Source organism: Camelus ferus, chromosome 33, assembly GCF_009834535.1.
Source record: "Camelus ferus isolate YT-003-E chromosome 33, BCGSAC_Cfer_1.0, whole genome shotgun sequence".
Classification (NCBI taxonomy): Eukaryota; Metazoa; Chordata; class Mammalia; order Artiodactyla; family Camelidae; genus Camelus; species Camelus ferus.
The window spans coordinates 12,588,503-12,613,993 of record NC_045728.1 but is presented as its reverse complement, the minus strand read 5'-3'; the positions used below and the strand labels follow the sequence as shown (position 1 = coordinate 12,613,993).

The window sequence follows — 25,491 nt, the reverse complement described above, 5'->3', positions numbered from 1 at the left end:
GATTACTTGACACTTGTCATCTGGGATAACATTTCTACTGGCAGCTTCAGTTTTGGATGAAATTTGCCTACTTCAGACAACTTGAAGGGAAGATGCTATGCTCTGGAAAACTGTTGGAAGAATCTAAAAAGTGGTTCTGGTCAAAGATCTGTATAATGAATTTGAATGAAAGTTATTTTTGTGAAATAAAAGTGGAATAAAATAATATTTTATTCATTAAAATACCCTGTGTAACCAAATTAGTATATGTACTGAAATGAAATATTCTAACACTAGGCTATTTCATTTACATCCCCAAAAGTTATTAAAATTTACTCCCCTCAAGTCTCTCCGCCACAATTTTTGGCTTTCCAGAGTCTTTTTTGTGTGATCATTTACTGCAGACTGTCTTTAAAACCCAAATTCTTCACCACCACCCTGTACTCCCTGCATGTGGGATAAAAATTACTGGGTGGAAACTGAATTCCTTTTCATTCTGATTATTTGGGGGTGGGGGTTATACAGTCTAGTTTTGTTCTTCTAGTGGTTATGGTAAAGCCATTATGTATTTAAGCCTCTTGAAGATTGGGTGAAGAGAGAAACTTTTTATCTTCTGTTTTTGATAGCCCCAAAGACCCCGCACAGAAGCACAAGAACCCACCTCTGTCGAGTGTAAGTAGCCAAACGATAACCAAGGAGAGTAACAGAAATGCCCATTTGGAACACCCAGAGCAGAATCCTGGTTCATCGGCAGGCGACACCTCAGCAGCGCACCGGGCGGTTTTAGGAGAAAACTTGATAGCCTCAGCCCTCTGTCTCTCTGGCGGTGGGTCTCAGTCTGATTTGAAGGACGTGGCCAACACAGCAGGAGAGGAGGGGGACACATGCCTCCGGGAGAGCCTCCACCCTGTCACTCGGTCTCTTAAGGCAGGGTGCCATACACAGCAGCTGGCCTCCGGGAATTGTCCTGAAGAGAAGTCCCCACAAGCCTCCATCCTAAAGGAAGGTAGCAGGGACACAGGCTTGGATTTCCGACCTGTAGTGCCTCCAGCAAATGGGGTTGAAGGAGTCAGAGTGGATCAGGATGATGATCAGGATAGCTCTTCCCTGAAGCTTTCTCAGAACATTGCCGTACAGGTCAAGTATCAAGTTTCTACTACTAAAATGGAATTTGGGCTTTTGATTTATTTTTTTGGAGGGCAGGAGATATTTCTTCATAGTTGGTGGAGAGCTGCTCTGTCTCTCTCTTTTTTTTTTTTTACTGGCAACTCTGATAGTGCTTTCATACGGTGCTCTGTAATAACTTCATTGTAGTGTTCAACCAGTAACAGCCAATGTCCAGTCATGGCGACTGGGAACTTCATGACCTACATATTACCTCTTTCACTGAGGAAATGACGAGTGTAGGTCATTAGCATTCACGTTTCCCATCTTTGTCCTTGCAGGAGGAATCCTGGTTAATTCTCTGACCGACATCTTAAGACATACAGTGTATCCTGCCTTCTAGTGACTGCTGTGCTTTGTCATAGAAGGAAGGATTTGGTCCCTAGGTTGTAGGGGCCCAAATTCTTACCTCAGTCTTGAGGCTGAGATCAGTTGTTGGGTCTTGATCAGGTTATTTTGTGGGATAAACGCTTAATGCTGTGTGGATGTTAGTGTACACCTGGCAGAACTACAACTCTCTTGCTATGAAACTGATAAGGGGAAAGAGCAGAAAGTTAACTCCTTAGTTACTTGTGACAGATTTCTAGGTGAAAGTGCCAGAGTACTTTTGCTTCTTAAAATGTCTTTGAACCTTTCTGAATGTAATTGTTTCTTTCTTTATAGACCGACTTTAAGACAGCTGATTCAGAGGTAAACACAGATCAAGATATTGAAAAGAATCTGGTAAGTATTTGAACTGTCATTGTTGACATATGAAGCCATTAATGCAAAAGATCTAGAGTCACATCATCTCAGTTGGAAAAGGTACAGGAATCTCCTTTATAAAATCCCTGACAGATGGTCTGCTGACTTCTGCTAGGTCGCTTCCAGAGATGGGACGCTTACTACCCGCAAAGCAGCATGTTGCATTTTGAAAATAGCCCTTACTGTTAGATCTTATTGTGAGGAGGACAGAACCACTAAAACTTCTTGTTATAGTTCTCTCTTGAGCTTTGTACAGTAAATCTAAATCCTTTTACTTGTCAGACCAAAATACATTTGGAGTTTTTTTTTAGTGCCTTTTCTTCTTACCCTGCAAGTCTGAACTTTTCCAGGTAAGACATCCCCAGATGTTTTAACATTCTTCTTTTCTTCATAGGATGTATTTTTCAGTCCTTTCATCATCCTGGTTGCTGTTTCACCTAGACATGGTCCATCTTCTCAGGGTTTCTTTTGAAGTGTGATCCTGAGAACTGATGTAATGATGCACATACAGTATAATTACTTCACAGCACAATAGGACTCTTGTCCTCGCTCTCGTTCTAGACACTGTTTCTTAAGCTTACCTAGGCTTATTTTGGCTGTCTTGTCACAGTGTTGAGCTTTCAGTCAGACTCCCTCAAGTCTTTTTCCTCTGTATTGTTTAGTTGTGTCTTCCCATTTTATCCCTAGGTAACTGGTTTTTAAAACCTTAGGGAACTTTGTTGTTGTTAAAGTGGTCCCCTTGCTCCATCCTTGGCATTTTGTGGCCAAAATGTGTTTGTATGGACATCTAAATGTCTGTTTTTCAAGAGGATGGATAATGCAGGGAAGGGCACTGTAGGATCAGGAAGAGGTCTTTAGGGTAAGATGTGTTAATTGGGTGAAAATAAAGAGGAAAACCAGATAAGAAAGTGGATATTTGATGCAAGTTGAAGAAATTGAGGGGCAGTGGGAAAGAAGTAAGTTATTGGAGCACATTAATCACATGAAACCAATACGAATTTTTAAATAGGGAGTAGAACTCAGGAGTTATTTATAGCAAGTGAGTAAAAAGATCCTAGAGATGAGAGGCTTGCTGGAGCTGTGCTGGGTGAGAACCAGGCGAGAGGAGAACCTCCAGGGAAAGGGGGAGAAGTCACCTCTTCTTGAGCACTTTCTCTGAGCGCTTTACGTAGAGTATTTATTTGGTCCTCACAGTTGTAAGGTGGGGTTTGGATGACCATATAGCAATTGAAGGGACCAACTAAGAAGTTGTAACTATGCTTAAGCATCAGTCTGAAGCAGGGGTGGAAACTGGCAAGCACTGGGCCAAGAGAGGCCCAGGGTTGTGTTTTGTTTGGCTGTGTTCTTTTGGATGGTGTTGTGGCCCACATGCTTTTGAAAGGGCAGTGGCACTAGGCAGATATTAAGCTTGGTGGCAATATAAGGAACTTGGCTCCTGTTTTATTTGCTACCCTTTTCATGCACTTATAGTCATTGCCCACTGCCTGCATTTGAAATTGTGACTCGTGATTCTTGGAACCAATTCGCCACCAATGAAACGAAGTAACAATGTGTAACCCTTTGGCTTGTTAAGATAGATGAATTGGATCAAGTAATTGACTATGTCTTAAAGTTATCCATTTGTATGTACTAAGAGTATGTACCTTGAGACATCTTTCCATGAAGCCTAGTGTTTTTTCCCCTATCCTGTGTTGTTAGAAAGATGCATTATGGACAGAGAAGTTACCATAAAAAAGTAAAGAGAGAAGAAAAGAATCCTCTAATCTATTAGTTTCATCAATTGGTTCCTAACCTTTCTTTAACTTTTCTTAGGTTAAGGTTCTCTTTCAGAATCTTTGGAAAACTTTGAATTCTCATCTAAAAATTTTATACACACCTACCCATAAACCTCAGTTTCAGAATCCCTTTGAAGATGCAATGCTAAGGAGTCATCTGTTTAGAGCCTTGGTCACATTTCAGTACATAGACTAAGGACTAGCTGATCTCAAAGCTAAAGTCCCATTTTGAAAATTTATTTTTTATTGTCAGTGTGATAAGTTTTTCCCCATTCAGTTCTAAAACCTTTCTTTTCTCTGAAAATAGTTACTGGGGATTCGGTATAGCTCAGTGGTATATAACGTGTGCTTAGCACACACGAGGTCATGAATTCAATCCCCAGTACCTCCATTAAAAAAAAAAAAGGTAAAAAAAGAAAACAGTTATTGTCTACTGAACAAATTCAGTTTAATGCTCTGTGTACATTTTACTTGGGCTACCTGATATCAAATGTGTTTTATGTACCCTCTAACTTAGTGTCCCTTTGGAAGGTAATCGTTACCTTTCTTGCTTTACTGATGTGGGGAAGGCAGAGCGAGCTGTGGCCCTCAGAAGCTTTCCTTCTGCTCCCTACTTTTTATGTGAGCTTGCTGATTTGCCCAATCTGAATACCAAGTTCCCCAGACCTCTTTGGTGGGTCTGTCAATTTTTAGAGCTGCTGACCTGTAAGGAGTCCTGTTTATGGATGCATTTTGAGTAGGTATCTGTTCTTTGTTTTCATTTGTTCTTTTTTTCTCCTAACGGATAGTAAAATACCCTCTTTCTCTTATTCCGCAGAGCTGGGATTGGCAAACTTTCCCTGTAAAGGGTCGGATAGTAGGCATCCCAGGCTTCGAAGGCTGCCCGGGCTCTGCTGTAATTGCCCCTCTGCTGTCGCAGTGCAAAAGCAGCCAGCAGGCCGCCAGGCATGGCTGTGTCCCTTTGAAACTCTCATTTATAAAAACAGGTGCTGGCTGGATTTGGCCCACAGGCCGGAGGTTGCCGACCCCTATCTTAGTGCAGTGTTGTGCGATAAAATTTCCTTTAATGATGGAACTGTTCTTTATCTGTGCTGTTCAGTATAGTAGCTGCTAGTCATCTGTAGCTACTGAGCACTTGAAATGTGGCAAGGTGACTGAAGGTCCAGATGTTTAAATTATCTTATCCTAATTAACTTAAATTTACATAGCTAGGAGCATGGCTTGGCAGTTCCAGTATTGGGCACTGCAGCCACAGAGCTCTCCCTGGTGCCCTGAACAGGCACATGGTGAATGTTTCTTGCAATTAAGTTGGGAGATTAAACTTTTCTTCTGTTGTTACCAATAGGATAAAATGATGACAGAGAGAACTCTGTTGAAGGAGCGTTACCAGGAGGTCCTGGACAAGCAGAGGCAAGTGGAGAATCAGCTCCAAGTGCAATTAAAGCAACTTCAGCAAAGGAGAGAAGAAGAAATGAAGAATCACCAGGTATTCTGCTTATATTAAAATTGCCAATAAGTGAAGCTACAGTCCATAATCAAACTTTAATTTTGTTTTCAAATTAATAGAAATAAAAAAGCAGTATTTAACTTTTTAATGGTTATCATAGAATTTTAAGGATAAAAAAGAACTTTGAGGGCATCGTGTCCTGAACTAAAACAGGAATAAGAGTTTGGACAAGATGCCCTCAAGATTCTTTTTTATCCTTAGAATTCTATGATAACCATTAGAAAGTTACCATGGGAAAAAATCTTAAATTAGAAGAAAATTTAGGAGAATATTTGCATACCTCAAGTTCAAGAGTTCATTTCAATCCAGACAGAAACCCCAGAAGATGTAAAAAAATTTATTATATATAATTTACTTATATATAATTAAAGGTTTTGGTATGGCAATGAAAAACAGTGAAAAGATCAATGTTAGGCTGAGAGAAAATGTTTATAGCACATCTGATGAAGGGGTTAAGATCCATGACATTCTGAGAGTCCTACAAATTCAAAGTAAAAGCCAAATAGTCTAGAGAAAAACCAGGAAAGGTTATTGTATTAGTTGCCAATTGTAATAGTTTCCTGTTGCTGCTGTAACAAATTGTCATGAATTTGGAGTTTAAGATGACACAAATTTATTATCTTACAGTTCTGTAGGTCAGAAATCCAACATGAATGTCACTGGGCTAAAATCAAAGTATTGGAAGGGCTGCATTCCTTTCTGGGGACTATAGGGGAGAATGCATTTCCCTGCATTTCCAGCTTCTGGAGGCTGCTTGCATTCTTTGACTTGTGGCCCCCTTCTCCATCTTCAGAGTCAGCAGCTTGCATCTCTCTGACAGTTCTTCCTTATTCACATCTTCCTCTGATCACAACTGGGAAAATTTCTCTGCTTTAAAGACCCATGTTGTGGTTAGATTGGGCTCACCCAGGTAATCCAGGGTTATCTCCCTGTCTCTTTTGCTGTGGAAGGTAACATTGGTTCTGAGGATTAGAACATGGGCATTTTTGTGAGGAGGGCGCTAGGGATTGTTTTGCCTACAACAGTTATCAACAGTAATTCACGGAAGAGGAAAAGCATATGGGTAATAAATACATGAAAATAAACAGCCTTACTAGTGTTGATCCATTTATACAGCAGGTATTTTTTGAGTTCCTGATCTAGGCTCTGAAAATTTACTGAACGAAACATAGTCTCTCCTTTCATTGAATGTTTATTCTAGTTGGAGCAAACAGACAATGAAAACAGTAAAAGAATGGGAAGTAGTGAAATGCTCATTAAAACTACTAGATACCATTCTTCCCTCTTTCCCAAGAGATTGGCAAAAATGAAGTAAGTTGTCAAGGGTAAGGAAAAATGAACTCTTTTCAGACATTGGCAGAGAATGAACTGTTGTGACCCTTTTAGAAAAGATACTAGGAATTGTCAGTGAAAATTTAAAATGTATATATACCCTAATCTAACAATCTCATTATTAGGAGTCTATCCTACAGAAGTAAAAGGTTTTGTATGAAAGTATAGACATGTAGAGTGTTTATTGCAATGTTGTTTGTAGTTACAAGAAACCTGGAGTCAACCTGATGGACTCTTACCAGAGGGTGATTGGATAAATTGTATATATACATATCATGTCGTGTTATGCAGCTATTTTTCAGTTTGATCTATATTTACTGACAGTATGTCCATGTCAAGTGAACAAATCAAGATGCAGAATAATGTACATAAAATGACCTCATTATAAAAAAAAAAAAAGCAGAGAAATATGTGAGTAAGTACACATGTATCTGTGAGAATGGAGAAAGTTGGGAAAACGTGGTACAAAACAGTTAACACGTTGATTACTTTATGGGTGGAATTGGTGTGAATTAAGGGTGACTTGACTTTATCATTTTTTAATTGTTTGACTTCTTAATTACAAATGTGTGTGTGTGTGTATACATATATACATATATATATGTAGTTAGATAATTTAAAAAGGACAAAGGTAACCCCTACACATAATAAAGAACCATAACAAAATAAAGCAAGACCATGTTTGCTGAAAGTAACAAACTCCCACCCTATGCAAGAATGCCTTGCTCAGCAGTCTTGACAGGTGTTCGTCATTCCGCCTTTATTTGAGCACCAGTAATGGAGAGCTTATTGCTTCACAAGGCAGTAAATTCCATTTTTGAACAGTTGTGATTGTTAGAAATTCTTTCTCCTGTTGAATTGAAATCTGCTTTATTGTAACTTACTCCCTTATATCTAAATACTGGCTTTTGGAACTACTCATCAACCAGGTTCCTTCAATTCAATTCAAACTCAATAAAGTCAGTATGTTAACTGTGATAGTTGAAGGTAAGCTTCAGACCAAAAGAACTAATTCATTTCCTTCTTTATTTGTGTGTGACTGTAATTGTGTGGGACTCAGGAGATATTAAAGGCTATCCAGGATGTAACAATAAAGCGAGAAGAAACAAAGAAGAAGATAGAGAAAGAAAAGAAGGAGTTCTTGCAGAAGGAGCAGGATCTGAAAGCTGAAATTGAGAAGCTTTGTGAGAAGGGCAGAAGGTAATGATGCTGTTGAGAATATAAACCCTGTATGTATATGTATGTTTGTACATAAGAGGCTGGTCCTGTTTGTGTTTTTAGTTTCTTTTCTTTCGGTCTAATTTTTATTTGAAAAACAAGTGCACAAATTAAAATCCTCCAGTGACTTTAGCTTTTTCAGCACCCAATGTTAAATTTTTAAAAAAGTATTTCAGGGCCTCATTAATATGTTGAAATAATAGCAGCTAATTGTTGGGTCCCAGTTATGATCAAGACTTTCATATATATCCAACACCTATTTCACTTGCTTTATCTGACATTTTACAATTCAAGCTATGAGACTACTTTGATTATATTTATGTTATTCAGCACCAAAAGCAAATTTCAAATAGTAGCATTGTAAGGTGTTTGGAAAGAGTTATTTAATGGATCTGTGTCCTCTTCTGGGTACAATAGTATGACTAAGGTGGGCAGAGAATTCGGTCATATTTTCAATTTTCCAAGTTTCGCAACGTGACCTGTTAGGAAATCAGAATAGCTATGAATACTGTGATTTTATTTAAATTCTACTACAATGTATTTTTATTTATCAAGAAAATCTTAGCTTGCTAATGTGTCTGAGAGCTAAGTGAAAAGTAGCAGGCTCATTTGCTAAATCATTTCCCAAGTATGAAAAATGATAACTGTGAAAGGACATTTTGGAATAATTGGGAAGATCTGAATATGGACCACATATTAGATAATATTGTATCAGTGGTAAATATTTTGGGTGTGATTATGGTATTATGTGATTATGTAAAAGAAAGTTTCCTGTTCTTAAGAAATACTTGCTGAAGTTTTAGGGATTAATTATCATGATGTCTTATAACTATCAGATGGTTTAGAGGGAGAAGTAAAGGAAATATGGCAAAAAATATAACAACTGGTGAATCCAGATCCAGGCATGTGTTCATTGTACTATTCTATTCACTTTTCTGTTGGTTTGAAATTTTCAAAGAAAAAGTTGCAGGGGTCGGGGTAGATATAGGGAGGAATTAGCCAGGCAATAAATAGGGAAAAAGACATTGCAGGCAGGGGGCCTACAGGTGAGAGTGGGTAGCAACTGAGACATGAAGCAGTGAGGAATGAGGCTGGTGAAGTAATCAGAAGATAGATCACAGAAGGCTCATATACTGCATTAAGGAGTTTGGTTTTTTCCCCTGAGAGTGAGAGACTGAAGGATTTTAAAGAGGAGGGCGGGTATCAGAGGATGAGATTTGCATCTTATTTATTTTTAATTTAAAAATTTCTTTAATTGAAGTATAGTGGATTTACAATATTATATTAGTTTCAGAGGTACAACATAGTAATTCAAAACTTTTATAGATTGTACTCCATTTAAAGTTACTATAAAATATTGGCTGTAGTCCCTGTGCTGTGCACTGCTATATCCTTACAGTGTATTTATTTTATACATAGTAGTTTGTACCCTGTCCCCAGTCGTGCCCCTCCCCACCCCCTTTCCCCACTGGTGACCATTTGTTTGTTCTCTGTACCTGTGAGTCTCTTTTTGTTTTGTTATATTCATTCATTTTATTTTTTAGATTCTATATGTAAATAGTAATACGGTATTTGTCTTTGTCTGACTTATTTCACTAAGCATAATATTCTCCAGGTCCATCTGTGTTATTGCAAATGGCAAAGTTCCATTCTATTTTATGGCTGAGTAGTATTCCAGTATGTGTGTATGTCTGTGTGCGTGTCTGTGTATGTGTATATGTGTATATGTATATATACACATACACCACATCCATTTTAACCATTCATTTGTTGCTGGACATTATCTGTTGCTTCCATGTTTTGGCAATTGTAAGTAGAGATTTGCAGTTTAGTTAGATGATGATGTCAATTGGAAAATGGATTGGAGAGTGTAGAGGACCAGTTAGGAGACTTACCTGTCAGAGCCTACATTAGAATAATGGTGGTCAAAACTGAAGCAATGCAGTGGGGAGGAGAGAAGTGAACACATTTGTAAGATGTTAGTGGTAGCACTAGTAGGTGGGCTGGGAAGAGTTAGGGTAACTCCTATAGGGTTATTTTATAAAATGTCTTATCCATTTACCCATTTTACAAATTTCAACTTAAATTCTACCTCCTTTATGAAATCTTCCTTATCCATTTCTTCCTGAATTAATTTGTCTCCTCAGAACACCTATCCAGCCCTCTGCTCATTTAGCACTTACTTTTATATTATAATGTACTCTACATTTTTTCCTACCTGTGTATGTCTTGGCTGGCCATTGATATCGTAAGCCTCTTGAGGAGAAAGACTAGACTCTCTCTCTCTCTGTATGTATTTAAAATTAAAAAAAATTCTTTTGTGTTCTTTTATAACATTTAGCTCAGTACTATGTATCTGGTAATTATTTGACAAGTATTTGTTGAATCACTGGATAGGAAATTAAGAGAATTTCACATTGATGTTATATAAAGATGAATTTACTTAATAGAAATCTGCTAAAGGCTTTGTGCTGTTTGAAGGTAGTCACTTTTTAATGTAATGATAATTTTTAAAGAAGACACCCTTTTTTTGAATTGACAAAAAAAAAAAAGACCAAATATTCAGTTTAGTCATGTATTTTTTTTCCTCCTTGATTCTTGGATGCTTTATAATGGACATTGTCTTGCTTTTGGGGGACACTTTCTGGTTCCCAGCTTGCATCCTTCAAGAGTTTTGCTGGCATTAGAAAGGTGAGTCTTCCATGCCAGTTCCTTTCTAGGGCTGAACTTCTTTTTAAACTCCCTGCCTGTAATAGTGACTCATCGAGAATGGCAGCAAGTAGGGCTCTTTGGGAATAAAAGATGGTGAACTTGTGCTTCAGGACATCATCAGTTGATTCATAGAGAGAGCTTGGGACAAGTAGCAGAAACATTACAATATCAAGCAAGATTCTTCTTTTTTTAAATGCTCTGAGTTTGCCTGATGAACTCGTGATGGAATGATGGGTAAATAGCAGATCAGGGGAGTTAATGTTGGAAGCATTCCTTTGGATATGATACAAAAGTTTATGTTAAATTGGAATTGACAGGATGCATGAGGATTCTTTTGGGAAATTTCTCACCAAATGCTAGTATATTTAACTGGTATATTTTGAAGTCCTAATAGTTTGTCTGGCAATCAGTAAATCTAGTGAGTATTTCTTGGGTGCAAAGCAGTGAGTCAGACTGTTGCAACATCCCACATTTTGACCACAGCCTTCAGTCCTTCCAGCTTTCTGTCTCATTCCCAGGAAATGTACACTTTGACCACATCAAGTCCTCTTTCTTGTTTATTGACTTCATTCCATTTTCCACCAGTCTTCCAGCTCCTGGGGAGTATTTCTTTTCCTAGCCAGCCTAGATGTGCGGTCCATTACTTGAATTACTCCCTAACCATTACCATCAATTCTGTTGATGCTTGTTCCGTTCCTTTCATTTTTCCACAGTGCTGCAGTCCTGAGTCAAGTCAGCCACCTCACCTCTTTATTCTTATACTTGGGCTGCTCACTGCTGCTGGAGGAAATCATACAACCGTGTGTCTTGGGGCCCGGATAAATTTGACTTCCAAAAACACCTGGATCCTCAGGGCTCCCTCTTCCTTTAAGGGCTGTCCCTGTTACCTCTCTTTCTGAACTTTCTATGTCCAGTATTTCTCTCCTTAGTCTCAGAAGATGATCTTGCGTTTTATTTCACTGAAAAAAATAGGGGCCATCACATAAAACTTCCTTCAGTTTCCAATCAGCAGATGCATCCATCCTTTCTTCCTGCCCTTGTATCTGAGTCTAAACTTTCTGCCTCTGTGTGAAACCTGTTCCCTCTTGCTTCTCACTCTTCTCCATTAAGCGGCACCACTGTCTCCTCCAATCCTAAGCTGAAGAACTGAGTCATTGTAAATTCCTCCCTTTAGCGCCTCTCCACCACGTCTGCTTTACCAAGTCCTGTACATTCTTAACATTAATGTCCTTTGCTCTCCATTCTCTGCGCCACTCTTAGTTCAGGTTCTTATCAGTTCTCCTAGCTTTCTGAGGTAGGCTGCTGTACTTCCTTTGCTTCCAATCTCCCTCCATTCTCATTTGTCTGGTGCACAGCTACCCGAGAAATCTTTCTAAGATATAAATCTGATAATGTCATTTCCCTATTTAAAATCCTTCATAGTTCTTAGCGTAAAGAACTGTATTAAGCTCTTTGGTTTAATATAAGAGGCCCTCAAATATCTAGTTCCTGTTTAGGCCCCTAGCTGTATCTTTTACCACGCTCCCAAACACTATGCTAGTTTATACCTAACTACTGCATAGAGTATCCTGAACTCATTTCAAATACAGCCCATATCAACTGCTCTAGAAAACTTCCCCAGACACTCCCTTTATCTTCCCCCTCACACACCCTGACCATTTTATTTAGATGACCCTCCTCTCTACTCATCTTGTGGTGTGTATACCTTTATCATAACACACTTGATGGTCTTTTTTGTTTACTGGAATGTTCCCCCATTATATAGTTAGCTTCTTGAGGGCAATTATTTCAATTATCTATTGCTGTCTTTTTTTTTAAAAAAAGAGTAAACATTAGTGTCTTGAAACAACAACAATATTTATTATTTCTTGCAATTCTTTATGTAGATTGAGTCTCAGATGGACGGTTCTTCTAGTCTCCATTGGAGTCATTCCTGTAGGTGCAGCTACATGGCATCTGGGGCTGGGATATCCAAGATGGCTTCATTCATGTTTCTGGTGCCTTGGCAGGGACACCTGGAAAGCTGGGCTCAGGTGGGACCCGGGGATGTCTAGGCCGTTATGACTCTCTGTCTCCACACTGTCTCAGGACTTTTTCCTCTCCAGGTGGTCTTTCCAGCCAAGGAGCCAGGCTTCTTACTTGGTGGCTCAGGGCTCCCAGGGCTGCAAAAGTGGACGTTTCCAGGCTCTCTTAAGGCATAGACTTGGGACGAGCATGGTGGTACTGCTGTGGCCTTCTGCTGGTTAAAACGAGTCACAGGGCCAGCCCAGATTCAGTGTGGGAGGGGACTATGAACAACATAAGCACAGGAGGCCTGGTTCATTGGGAGGCTCCATCTTTGGAGATTTGCTACCACAGCAAGGAACACATCTTACTTGACTTTTTCTGCTCAGCATGTAATAGGATATTTTAGATACGAGAAATCACAGAAGTTCTGTAAACAGGAGTAACATAATTGGAGATGTTTTAGAAATATGCAGGGTGAATTATGGGGAGAGACAGAGGCTGGGACATCAACAAGTAAGCTCTTACAAGAAAGTGAGTTTATAAGAATCATTGTAAGACTAATGGTGGTGGAATGAAAAGAAAAAAATGGATTCAGGAGGGATTGGCGTCTGATTATTTTAAGGATTAGGACAGAGAGAGAAGTCAAAAATAGCTTCACTGTTTGGACCCTGGGTAACTGTGTGCTGCCATGGACAGTAATTGGTAAGTAGAATACCACTTCTAAATTTTGATGGTAAAATAATACTTTTGATGATATGGGACACTCGAGTGAAAACTCAGCAGGCGATTAGATATGGGAGACTTGAATACAGAAGAGATGCTGTGTCTTCCTTTCGAGTTGACTGACTGCATCTAGGTGATAGTTAAAATGATAGAAGTGAATTTTCTGTGGGAAAAAAGTACAGAGTAGGGCTTAGTCCTGAACTTGGAGGTACAACTGCAGTTTGGGAGGAGAAAGAGGAAGATAAGTCAAAAAGAATAATCCGAGAAAGAAAGGGGTTCCATTTAGAATAGTAGTATATGATTTCAGAAGGGAGGAGATGGTTAACAGTGTCAGAAACTATAGGATAGTAAACGAGAACCAGGTCTGAATAAAGGCCATTGATAATTATTGAATGTAGCCAATAGGGATTTTTAGGCAGGGGGATTAGGTTATTGGATTTATTTTCCCCCCAATAGTTTATTATGAAAATTTCGAACATTCAGAGAAACTGTAGGTATTGTACGTTAACACTCACTACCTAGATTCAGCAATTAATGTTCTGCTAAGTTTGTTTCAGCCATATCTTTTTCTGTATCCACCCCTCTTAGTTTTTTATGCGTATTTGAGTAAGATGTAGTCATCAGTAACTTCACCTCTAAACCCATAAACATGTATGTTATTAATTAGAAGTTAATATTATTTGTGTTTTTAGACTTCAGTATTATCTGTGTTTCCTTTTTGTGGTAATAAATTATATATGCAGTTTTATATAAATCTTAAGTGTATCGTTCAGTGCGTTTTGACAAACGTATGTACCTGTGTAATTCAAACCCCATCGAGAGGATACACCATTAACCCAGATAGTCTGTCACACACCTTCCCAGGCATTCTCTGTCCTCACTCTCCCAAAGTGCTTGTTGTTCTGATTTTCTCACCATAGTCCAGTTCTGCGTGTTCTAGGACATCACAGAAATGAAGTCATATAATATGCACTCTTTTGTACAAGACTTCTTTCTTTCAGCATAGTGCTTTAGATATTTTTTCATTTTGTCTTTTTTTATTCTTGAGTGATACTCATTTTGTTACTAGACCACAGTTTGTTTATCCATCCTCCTGTTGATAGCAAGAAGCAGTTTCCAGATTTTTGACTATTATGAATAAAGCCACTGTGAATATTCAAGTGAAAATTGTTGTCTGATCATATACTTTTATTTCTCTTGGGTAAATTCCTAGGAGTAGAATTGCTGGGTTGTAGGGTAAATACATGTTTAATTTTATAAGAAAAGGCCAGACATAGTTCCAAAGTGGATATACCATTTTATACTGTACGTACAGTGCTTGAGAGTTCTGGTCGCTTCATATACTTGCCATTCAAGTGGTTGTGCAGTGGTATTTCATTGTGGTTTTAATTTGCATTTCCCCAGTGACTAATGATATTGACTACTTTTTCCACGTGCTTGTTGGCCATTCATTTATCTGTTTACGTGAAGTGTCCTGTCAGATTTTTGGCCTCCACTCCTTTTTTGGGGGTTGAGGTTTTGGCTTTTTATTATTGTGTAGTAGAAGCTCTTCGTATATTCTGAAAAGAAATCCTTTGGTAGTTACATGTTCTGTGAAAAATTTTCCTCCACTCTCTGCCTTAGCTATTCACTTTAGAATTGCATCTTTTGATGAACAGAAATTTTAATTTCAGTGATGTCTAATTTATCAAGTTTCCCTTTATGATTATTGCATTCTCTAACCTAAGAAACCTTTGCCTACCCTGAAGTAGCAAAGATGTTCTCTGTTTTCTTATGGAAGCTTCGTCATTTTAGCTTTAATGTTTGTGTCTACAGTCTACCTCAAATTAATTTTTGTGTATGTTAAGAAGCAGAGGTTGAAGTTCACTTTTTTTCCGTGTGGATATCCAGTTGTTTGGCACATTTTGTTGAAAAGATTTTCCTTTCCCCATTAGGTTGCTTGATACCTTTGCCAAAAACCAAATGGTAGTATGAGTCATTTGTATAAGTACTGGGTCTTTTCTGGGTACCGTACCAATCTATTGCATTGATATATTTGCCTATCTTTATGCCAGATCACACTATTGCGATTATTATCGCTTTATAATGTCGTGAAGTCTGGTAATGCAAGGTCTTCTGCTTTTTGTTCAAGATTGCTTTGGATATTCTAAGTTGTTTGCATTTACATATATATATACACACACACGTATATATTTGAGAAGCAGCTTGTCAGTTTCTATAAAAACAAAAATAAAACTGGTGAGAACACAGTTGCTTTGAATCTATAGATCAACTTGGGGGAAATTGACATCCTAATAATATTGAGTCTTCCAATCCATAAATATGATATATCTTTCTGTTGATGTAAGGTTTTTATTTATCTTAGCAACATTTTATAATTTTTAGTGTACAGGTCTCACACATCTTTCTTTACATTTTTAGAGAAATTTATTCCTAAGTGCTTTTTGTTCTTTGACACTATTATAATTAGGATTTAAAGTTTTTAAAATTTTCCAGTTGTTTCCTGCTGGTATGTAAAATAAAATTTATTTTTGTATATTAACTTGTATCTGCTGCTTTGCTGAATTCATGTATTAGTGTATTGGTCGTTTTATAGATTCCTGAAGATTTTCTACAGAAACAATCATGGCATCTGTGAATATATAGTTTTATTTTTTCTCTCAAATCTTAAGCCTTTTATTTCTTGTAAATATTATTGGCACTGGCTAGAACTTCCAGTACAGTTTTGAACAGAAGTAGTAGAGTGGACATCTTTACCTTGTTCCTGCTCTTAGGGAAAACTGTTCTACAGTTTGCCATTAATTTTGACGATAGCTCTGTTGTTTTTTTTTAATAGATGCCCTTAATCAGATTGAAGAAGTTCAAATTTTGTGAGAGTTCTTAAGATGAATGGATGCTTAATTTTGTCAAATGTTTTTTCTGCATTTATTAAAATTATCAAATGTTTTTTCTTCTTAATTCTGTTAATACAGTGAATTATATTGATTTATTTTCAAATGTTAAACCAATTCTCCATTCTCCACTTTTTCCTGCTCTGGATAACCTTAGCAAATGGTGATGTGAATATTTTTACTTTCAAATATCAGGCCACTTTAAACATTATTTGTATATATCTGTAGTCAGTGCTTAGAATAACACTTCCTGTAACATACCTGGCAGACTGATTTGGGATTTTACTTTTGCCTCAGTGTCCCTTAGCAAGCTTGTCTTTCTCCTCTTAGTCTTGTTCTTGGTTTCTTATCTTACAGAGAAGTGTGGGAGATGGAACTGGATAGACTCAAGAATCAGGATGGTGAAATAAATCGGAACATTATGGAAGAGACGGAACGGGCCTGGAAGGCAGAGGTGAGTTGAGCTCCTATGTCTAAGGCCTTGATTTTGGGGTTCCAGGTGGTGTGTACTTTTGGTACCATATTATTACCACTGAGCCCTTTAAATATTATACCACAGAGCCCCTAGGCATTGTTTTAACCAGCTAGAGGTAGCTTTGTGTATGTAAAAATAAAGTGTTTGTGTGTGGTTTCCTTAGATCTTATCACTAGAGAGTCGGAAAGAGTTGCTGGTACTGAAACTAGAAGAAGCAGAAAAAGAGGCAGAACTGCACCTTACTTACCTCAAGTAAGTACTTTCCAGTTCAGGGGTTTTAATGGCCCTGCAGTTTTGTAGGTTTTTGGGATTTCTTTTTAGGTTTTTGAAACCCTAGGCCAGCTAGTTTGGCACTTACTCTGTCTTCACAGGAGGTCATCTCTGTGTGGTAGTACTTTGTTCAGTGAGTTCTCTTCCCATATTCTGAACTTCCTCACTCTCTGGCTCTTCCCTTTTACAGTTTTTTTTTTTTATAGTTTTGTACTTTTTATTGTGTTATTTCCAGTTGGATAAACGGTATCTCTTGTGCTGTCAAGTGTAACAAATGTCTTTGGAGATTTGTTTCTCATACAGTCATTTCTCCTCCTTCTGCCATGAAATGTGGAGGACCCCTGTGGCATTTTCAGCCAGACAAGAACCCTCTCTGCGGTTGGTCCTCTTTCTCCAATGCTTAGCTTACAAGATGCTGGAGTTTAAGTGAGGCAAACAACTTAGAACCTTGGCCTTCTCCTGCACCTGCTCCAGCCTCTTCACTCCAGGCCCATTAGCCAGCTGCTATCCTGCTGTCTCAGAGAGTTAGGAGTCGGGCTTTCTTTAATTCTGTAAATTACTGTTGGTTTCTTGAAAGGTCAACTCCCCCAACGCTAGAGACAGTTCGTTCCAAACAGGAGTGGGAGACAAGACTGAATGGAGTTCGGATAATGAAAAAGAACGTTCGGGTAAGTGTAGTGACGGGCGATCACTGAGTCAGAGTTAATCTGTGCTTAAACACTGCAATAGGGAAGGACCTTTTGCACTGGCCTGTAGGGCCTGTTCTACCACTCCCCTTGTTTTTCTGCTGCAGGATCGTGCTCTTTTGTAGAGAGGCTCACTGTGCTCAGCAGTAAAAGATAATTCTTTCTTTTCTCTCTTTTCTAGGACCAGTTTAACAGTCATATCCAGCTAGTGAGGAACGGAGCCAAGCTGAGCAGCCTTCCTCAAATCCCTACTCCCACTTTGCCTCCACCCCCATCAGAGGTAACAGTGCTGCTTTGGGGAGGCTCCCTTTCTGTGTCGGCGGCCGAGCCTAGAGTCTTTCACTTGTTCTTTTTATGAAGATATCGGGACCATCCTTATTTGGTACAAGAAAGAGTTGCTCATGGATTTCTGCCCCAGTTTCCTAAACCTTCGTTTTCTTCCTTTCTCTCTTGTCTTCTGCCTCTTCCCCTCTGCAGACAGACTTCATGCTTCAGGTGTTTCAGCCCAATCCCTCTCTGGCTCCTCGGATGCCCTTCTCCATTGGGCAGGTCACGATGCCCATGGTCATGCCCAGTGCAGATCCCCGTTCCTTGTCTTTCCCAATCCTGAACCCTGCCCTTTCTCAGCCCAACCAGCCTTCCCCTCCCCTTCCCGGCTCCCACGGAAGAAACAGCCCTGGCTTGGGTTCCCTTGTTGGCCCCCATGGTCCACATGTGCCCCCTGCCGCCTCCATCCCACCTCCCCCAGGCTTGGGCGGTATTAAGACTTCTAGTGAAACTCCCCGGCCCCAACCAGTAGACAAACTGGAGAAGATTCTGGAGAAGCTGCTGACTCGGTTCCCACAATGCAATAAGTAAGTATCTTTAAGAATTAATTAAAAAATGTTTTTCAGAGAAATGTTTATGGGCTAAAATGGGAGAGGATTCATAGATCTTCCCCATGAGTCTAGCATAGAATCTCTCCCCCTGAACATGTATCTTTCTTAGGGCCCAGATGACCAACATTCTTCAGCAGATCAAGACAGCACGTACCACCATGGCAGGTCTGACCATGGAGGAACTGATCCAGCTGGTAGCTGCGCGACTGGCCGAGCACGAGCGAGCGGCAGCCAGTGCCCAGGTGAGAAGAGCTGGCGGGGGACTCAGACCTGCTGAGATGTCGGGGAAGAGGCGCGTTTCAGAGCAGTCGGGGGTGGGAAGCAGCACTGTAGCCAGGGGTATCTAACCTGCTTTCTTCCTCTGCTAGGCTGGGAAATAAATGATTTCTTTTTGTTAAACGCTCTGTTACTCAGACGTTCTTCCCTCACTCTGACAACGTTTCTGCCCACAGCCACTTGGTCGGATCCGGGCCTTGTTCCCTGCTCCGTTGGCCCAAATCAGTACCCCAATGTTCTTGCCTTCTGCCCAAGTTTCATATCCTGGGAGGTCTTCACATGTAAGACTCTTTTCTTTGCTGGGGGTGAGGAGGGAGTGGGTTTATAGGTGGAGTGCAGGAAGGAGCCATCATCTCAGCAGCTGGGTTTGTTGACAGCCCCATCTGGGAAAATGCAAGAGCTCTGTATTTGAACTTTTCTTTCTTTTGTAAAATCTTGTTGCTGCATGGAAATAGTAGATGGAATCATGGGCATAAAAGGCAAGGAGATCAGAGGTTCCTTACTCTTTTGATGGTCCTGCCTCTGCTCTGCAGGCTCCAGCCACCTGTAAGCTGTGTCTAATGTGCCAGAAACTTGTCCAGCCCAGCGAGCTGCATCCAATGGCATGTACCCACGTGCTACACAAGGAGGTGGGTGCTACATACCTTCCTCATTTTCCACTCTGGCTTTTAGACAGCTGAGATGATTTAATTTTCTTGAACACTTTGTAGTGTTGATGCTCGTCATTAATGTCTAAACATGAGCATAAGGCTTTCAGTAAATTGTGGCTTCTACACCAGCAGCATTCAGAATACCGGCAGCTAGGATCTCCCACCTTCCTTCTATCCCATCCCCTGTAGGAGACTGGGCTGTATAAACAGTACAGACTAGAACACTGATAGTCACTGTCTTGGAAGATTGACAGTAAGGTATACATAGCTATCCATTGTTTCAGATGTCCTACTGCCAGGAGAGTTTGCTTAGATGAGAGGAATGGAACAGGAAACCTGAATATGAGATTAGTACCTCTATTAACAGAATAGTGTGAAGGCTTGCCTATTAGAGATGATCTTCACAAACTGACAAGTTATTCCTCTCTCTCATTATGTTACCAGACAGAGAGAAATCTCTTAGCAGCAGGGATGATTTCTTTTTTACTATTTTGTTTTATTCATTTTGTTTTTCTAAGAGGGAGAAATTGAATTTACATTGAAATTTTTGGTAAGGGAAAATCCTGAATAAGATTCGAAGTTGATGGGTTTTAAGAGGTGGAAACCCATCTCAGCCTAAGTGGATCATAAGGTGTGGAGCAAGCCTAGATAGTCAACAAAAAGCAGCTTCCTACAATTGCTAGCTGATTGTTAATGTTCCCTGTAAAAAGAACAGGTTCACCTGCTCTAAAGGCTCTCTGGGAGGTAAGAGCCAACGAAACAGCCTGTCTGGTCCCCCACAGGGAGCTGTTCTGACTTAGTAAATGTTCCTTAGACCTGTCGAACCTTAACGGCATTCTCTTCGCCTCCTCTCCATCTTTCCAGGTCATCCTGAGGTATGTCTTTCTTTCTTTCCAGTGTATCAAATTCTGGGCCCAGACCAACACAAATGACACTTGTCCCTTTTGTCCAACTCTTAAATGACGGACCTGACTGGGGAGGAAGAAGAGGAGAAACTGATGTGAACAGGAAGCACGGGTTCAAGATTTCTAAACCTCTATATTTATACAGTGACATATACTCATGCCATGTACATTTTTATTATATAGGTGATGTGTGTATAGAAAGTCTGTATTCAAATGTTCGTAAATGAAAGTATGTATATTATGCAGAAATGGTCTGTCCCCCTCACCTTGCAGTTCCTTCAGGGGAAGCAGATTGTAGGTAAGATGATGTTTAGTTTGGCCTTGAAATTATGATATTCCTGCCTAGGGCTGTTTTCAAACACAATATAAAAACCATCTAGGAAACTGCTGTTGCTTTAAGGCCATCCTGCTTTGATTTGGCTCAGCCTCTAGTCCATTTTCTTAAGGCTCATGTACGCAGATTTGAACCCTGGTGCTCACCTGCTGTCCAACCAGATGCCTTGCTTACTGAAGCCTCCGGAAGCCTCAGTGTGTTGTTCTAGCCCCTCTACTCTGAATGGATAAAATGAGATTGATGGAGGAAAAAAAATGTAACCCTAATAGTTTGACTTTTCATTGAATATTTTACTGTGTTAACACTCATTATCTGTACATAGACAGTAAGTTTACAGAATATTCTGTTTGACGTCAGCAAAATTCACAGTCCAAGAGTAACAACATAACCAGGTCCCATTTCCCCCATGCTTCCCACAAACTTCTGTGCACCCTACTTCCTGGATAGTCATCTCTTTAGAAACTAGCACAGCTCACAGGTCTTTCCTGGGCCAAGCCATCCTTTCCACCAGTGACTTGGCTTCTGATCAAGCTCGGACAGACCAACATCGTGAAGTCCCCACCTCTTCCCCTTCACTTCCGGTCTCTGAGTCTAGCTATCCCCCCTCCCCCCTGAAGGTTAAGGCAGTTGGTTCACGACCAAGCGGTTTGGTGACCTTGGGTGAGCTCCAGGCAGGCACTGGGGTGAGGAGATGTCTGTGCAAAATTACTTTCAGAATGATCTTGAGATACGAGTTTGAATTTTTGAAGCAAGAACGCTATGGAGACATCTTTCCTGTCCTGGGAAAAATGGAGACCAAAATGACATGAAGAGGGAAGGCTGGATTTCCAATTCATAAGCCATTTGTTCAATGGATAGCTATCTGGAACCGGATCATTTTTCCACCTCTGCTTATTGAGCACTTCCAGTTTCTAGGCTGATACCTGGGAAAACTGTGTTTCTATTAGAACTTTGAATCTTTTCCTATCCTCTTATCTTTATTCCTAAAGGAAATGGCTTCAGCTCTCTTCTCTTTTGGAATTAAACAAGTACAAATTAAGCATTAACTTTTAAAAACTAGCTCCAGGGGAAAGATATTATTATATTACCAACAGCTGAGTTTTTCCCATTCTGGGACCTGGGAAATAGCAGTACATGTCAGTGTAACAGAGACTTTTCCTTTCAGATCCAAATGATTCTCTCCTCTCTGCTTTTGTTACCCTTTTTCTTTGTCTTTCATCCTTGCCTATCAGCTCATGAACATACTCTCTCTTCTCTTGTCTTACTTGCTCAGGTTTATTGACTGGTACCAGTATGAGGAGCTGGACTTCCTGGGGTCCCCTTGGCATCTTGTAGGGTGATTAAAATGGCCTGAGTACTCCCCACTGTAGAGGTCAGACAACCCACTTTCTTTGGTTAATGAAATATTAATGTTTCCAGTTTGGTAGTTGTCATGAACAGGGAATGTGGCAAAATGGAAGACCACTTCTTTTGTTCTTTTCATCTGAGGTGGGGGGATTCATTTTTTATCTTGTACTCTTCAGATTTTACCTCCCCTCAACTTTGTAGCAGCCTTTGGGCCACCTATAGTATTTTTCAGTATCCCTTGAAAATTTAGAAATTAGAAATGGGTGTAAAGAATATTCTGTTTCTTTTTCCACAAATCTTTGACACCAAAGGAGTAAAGAGAAAAAAACAGGGAATAGGGGGGCCTTAACTGCTTCCTAGTGAGAGGCCCTGGAAAGCCAGCAGCCGCAGGACCGTGTGGTGGAGGGTGTGCACGGGAGCCGGGCCTTGTCAGCACTCTTCTCTTTCTTGTTCAGGGTCAGTCCGAGAGCAACACTTAAGTTTTGGCCGCCCTGGTCCTCCCTTCTCCCTCTGTCCACTGCTTGCACTGGTAAAAGCCGTGCAGACCCATGGGAATGGCCCCTGATGCAGAGTGGAGATTGGACTGTCATTTTTCTGGAGTAGAATTTAAAAATAGAAATATATAATACATATTTTTACAAGCAAGAAACTGTGGTCAAGATTCTATTTATGCTTAAGAGTTCATGATTTCAGGGTAGAAGGGAAGAAAAACTGTAAAAAGAAAAGTAAGTAAAAGTTTTCTCTTTTAAAGAAAAAAAGTTGGACGATGAGACTTACTAATGAAGGGGTTGAGTTTTATGCCCTGGAAAGAGCTGGGGAAAAGCCAGTTTTCCCCAACATAGGTCGAAATTCTAAAGCAGAATATGGCATCTTCATTTCACGGTAGCAATTCTGGAAGTTTATTTACACAGTAAGTTCCGAGCTGGAAGTGGATGGCCCCCAGTCTTCCGGTCAGTCTTTGTGGTTATGGGGTGTTCCCAGTCAGCCGAAGCAGCACCAAGTGCAGTGGGAATGAAGACTCAGATTTGAAAAAAGGAGAACTGTGACTCAGTATTCTTGTTTTATTGGTTTATGGCTTGTGGGCAGCTGGCTGAGGCCAGGGTCTCCAGAGGCCCTCCTTGTAGTTCCCTCTCCCTCATCAGGTAGCTCCACACTCTGCAGGTCCCATACCTGGAAGTGGTGTGTTGAGCAGCTAGGAATGGGATCCAGTGGTACAGTAAGAAAATTCAGCTCTTCCCACTAACACTGGTTTATCATAGGCGGCTGGGTTAGAATCGATAGGGAGGAAATGAACTTGGTCCTCACTGTCTAGCCCAAGAACCAGCCTGGGTACCCGAGTACTATTAGAAGCAGGGAGTAGAGAGCAGGATAGGGGCAAAGGATAACCTCCCTCAAGGGGTTCTTGGGGTGAAGGAAATAATCCCTGAAGCTGCCATCCTTGCTCCACGCAGCCTTGATACTGAAGGTGATGATGCTAGAGCCAAAAGGCCCTGTGTTCCTGACACTCCTGGTATAATACTAGTGCCACTGTGGGATGCCTTAGCCAAGTAAATGCGGGGGACCTTAGGGTGAGAAGGCAGTGAAACTGCTCTGTATCATGTCAAGATCTTACTATTACAGCTGAACAGGAAGAAATCCAGGCAGGGTATAGGGCACCTGTTGAATGAATCTTCGGGATTCTGATTCCAAGGATTAGATAGGAGAGGTCTCCTGTCTATTCTTCTTAGCACCTCAGCTGCAAAGCTCCAGAGGAGTAGGGACTTGGGGGAGGGGTGAACATGTAGCCAGGAAGACAGAGCGCAGCCCGGCTGTATGTGCTCTATTCCAGGTGCTTTCCCATAGGGCACCTGGGGCTTCTGGGGTCGGGGGTGTTTCAGTGCTGCCTGTCACGTGTAGAGCAGAGGGTTCAGATGGAGACCAGGAATTAATAAGGTAGAAATTTGTTAGATGGAAACTTTTGGGCCTTTTGGGGGGCGCTTTTCACTTAAGAGAGCTAAAAAGAGCTTTTTGGCTGGAGAAGCCCTTCTTCCCATCGCGCTTTTGGTCCGGCTGCAACCACAGAAAAGAGACAGTGGGAAGCAACACCCCTCTTAGAAGATGGGATTCTATCTTGGAGATGCAGTCTAAAACGGGGACTGGTGAGCGGTCATGCTGCTGCCTTTCCTAGCTCTGATCCCAGCTGTTTCCTGTCTTTGCACTCCCTTTCCTCCTCCAACCACCTCCATTTGTACACATTTTGTAATTATTTTTTTAATTCAAGAGGCATCTCTGCACCAATGTCAGGCTTGTCTGTAGAGCCCCTATCTCTAAAGCAAATGGCAAACTGTGCACCCGTTCCTGCCGACTGGCCAGCAGGGGAACACAACTGGTTCTTTCTCTGCCAGGGCACTGCAGAGACACACACTGGGGTCACCTGGGTGCGATGCCACTATTCCTGGAACTAAGAAAAGAATACGTTGGATTGGAGACTCTAGAGGGATGGTGGGCAAAGGTTTAGGATTGAAGTTTCAAGCAGCAGAATTTCCCAGGTTTGAGGTGACCAAGTGTATTCCTGCCACCAGAACGCTTCTTTCTCCCCTCTCCTGTTTCCTGCAGGGGCAACCCCTGTAACCCACCTTGCCAGCTCTTCCTTCTTTCCTGTCAAGGCAGAGGCATTTGGTGGGTGGGTGAGGGTCTTGAGGTGCTCTGGCCACAGGTGCCATCTGTGTCTCCTCCTTGTGACCAAAGGGAACCACCAGATGTGGTCCAGGGGAATCTCTCTCTTCTGCCCATGGGCCACCTCACTTCAGCAGGGAGATGTCGTCAGCAAAGTCATCGTGCTGATGGCGCAGGCAGCGGAGGCAGCGCCACTGACACACCATGAGGCAGAGCGGCAGCATGAAGAGGGCGCAGATGGCAGCCATGACATAGGCTATGGTCATGAGGGTCGACTCGTCTGTCTGTGGGATGTTGTAGCCACAGTCTTCCATGTCCGGGGTGACAAAAGGGCCTTCCACCGCTGCTGTCCTGAACTCATCGTGCACTGGAGAAAGGGCAAATGTGAATGGGCAGCTCTCAGTGTCACAGAGCAGTTTGGATCATACACCGAAAAGGACTTCTCATAGGCCTTGCAACCAGCCCTTGAGGTGGCTGTAGAATCTCCCTCCTTGGAGACATTTGGGAGCAGGACAGGAAGCCATTGCTAGGTGGAAGCTCTCCTCCCAGGCCACTGGGGCAACAACCCTTTCTGGTATACCCATGCAGTAGGAATAATACCTAAAAGTCAGTCGTTCTGAGGTGACCAAAAAGCCAGCCCCACGTAAACCTAGTAAACTCATCTGCTGCCGCTGAAACTCAGCGGCCAGACCCTGCAGCAGCGTTCAGGCCCAGCGTGCAGCAGCTGGCAGGGTCCATTAGGCTCAGCCTGCTGCCCTTGGGTCCAGAGCTTCCCAAAGTGCCGCGGCAGCTCTTGCTGCTCTGGATCTCCCACAGAGGTTGCCAGTCCAGGCGGGGCTCCCCACGCCAGGTGAGACCAGGAAAGCACACGCACGGACACTAGCTTTTACACGACATGTGGACTCCGGCTTGAGGCAACTGTTACTGTCTCCAAGACTGACATGGGCCCGGATACCCTAACTG

At 41.2% G+C, this 25,491-nt stretch overlaps 2 protein-coding genes across 5 annotated transcripts in view; one reads left to right on the top strand and one right to left on the bottom strand.

The window, feature by feature from the left end:
* The window catches only part of RNF214 (ring finger protein 214), a 24,088-nt gene extending 3,276 nt beyond the window's left edge, over positions 1 to 20,812 (top strand). For 2 of the 3 annotated variants that reach the window (XM_032472258.1, XM_032472259.1), the window contains exons 3-15: positions 606 to 1,116; positions 1,807 to 1,866; positions 5,008 to 5,148; positions 7,562 to 7,701; positions 16,410 to 16,506; positions 16,691 to 16,779; positions 17,375 to 17,465; positions 17,665 to 17,763; positions 17,961 to 18,337; positions 18,471 to 18,603; positions 18,814 to 18,918; positions 19,171 to 19,266; positions 20,185 to 20,812. In XM_032472258.1, coding sequence (XP_032328149.1) covers positions 606 to 1,116; positions 1,807 to 1,866; positions 5,008 to 5,148; positions 7,562 to 7,701; positions 16,410 to 16,506; positions 16,691 to 16,779; positions 17,375 to 17,465; positions 17,665 to 17,763; positions 17,961 to 18,337; positions 18,471 to 18,603; positions 18,814 to 18,918; positions 19,171 to 19,266; positions 20,185 to 20,250 — 2,005 coding nt within the window. In that variant the 3' untranslated portion in view covers positions 20,251 to 20,812. The remainder of the gene's footprint in view (positions 1 to 605; positions 1,117 to 1,806; positions 1,867 to 5,007; positions 5,149 to 7,561; positions 7,702 to 16,409; positions 16,507 to 16,690; positions 16,780 to 17,374; positions 17,466 to 17,664; positions 17,764 to 17,960; positions 18,338 to 18,470; positions 18,604 to 18,813; positions 18,919 to 19,170; positions 19,267 to 20,184) is intronic. The other variant, XM_032472260.1, reaches the window with a different exon arrangement.
* The window catches only part of BACE1 (beta-secretase 1), a 23,861-nt gene continuing 19,165 nt past the window's right edge, over positions 20,796 to 25,491 (bottom strand). The window contains exon 9 of one of the 2 annotated variants that reach the window (XM_032472261.1): positions 20,796 to 24,895. In XM_032472261.1, coding sequence (XP_032328152.1) covers positions 24,654 to 24,895 — 242 coding nt within the window. In that variant the 3' untranslated portion in view covers positions 20,796 to 24,653. The remainder of the gene's footprint in view (positions 24,896 to 25,491) is intronic. The other variant, XM_006175334.3, reaches the window with a different exon arrangement.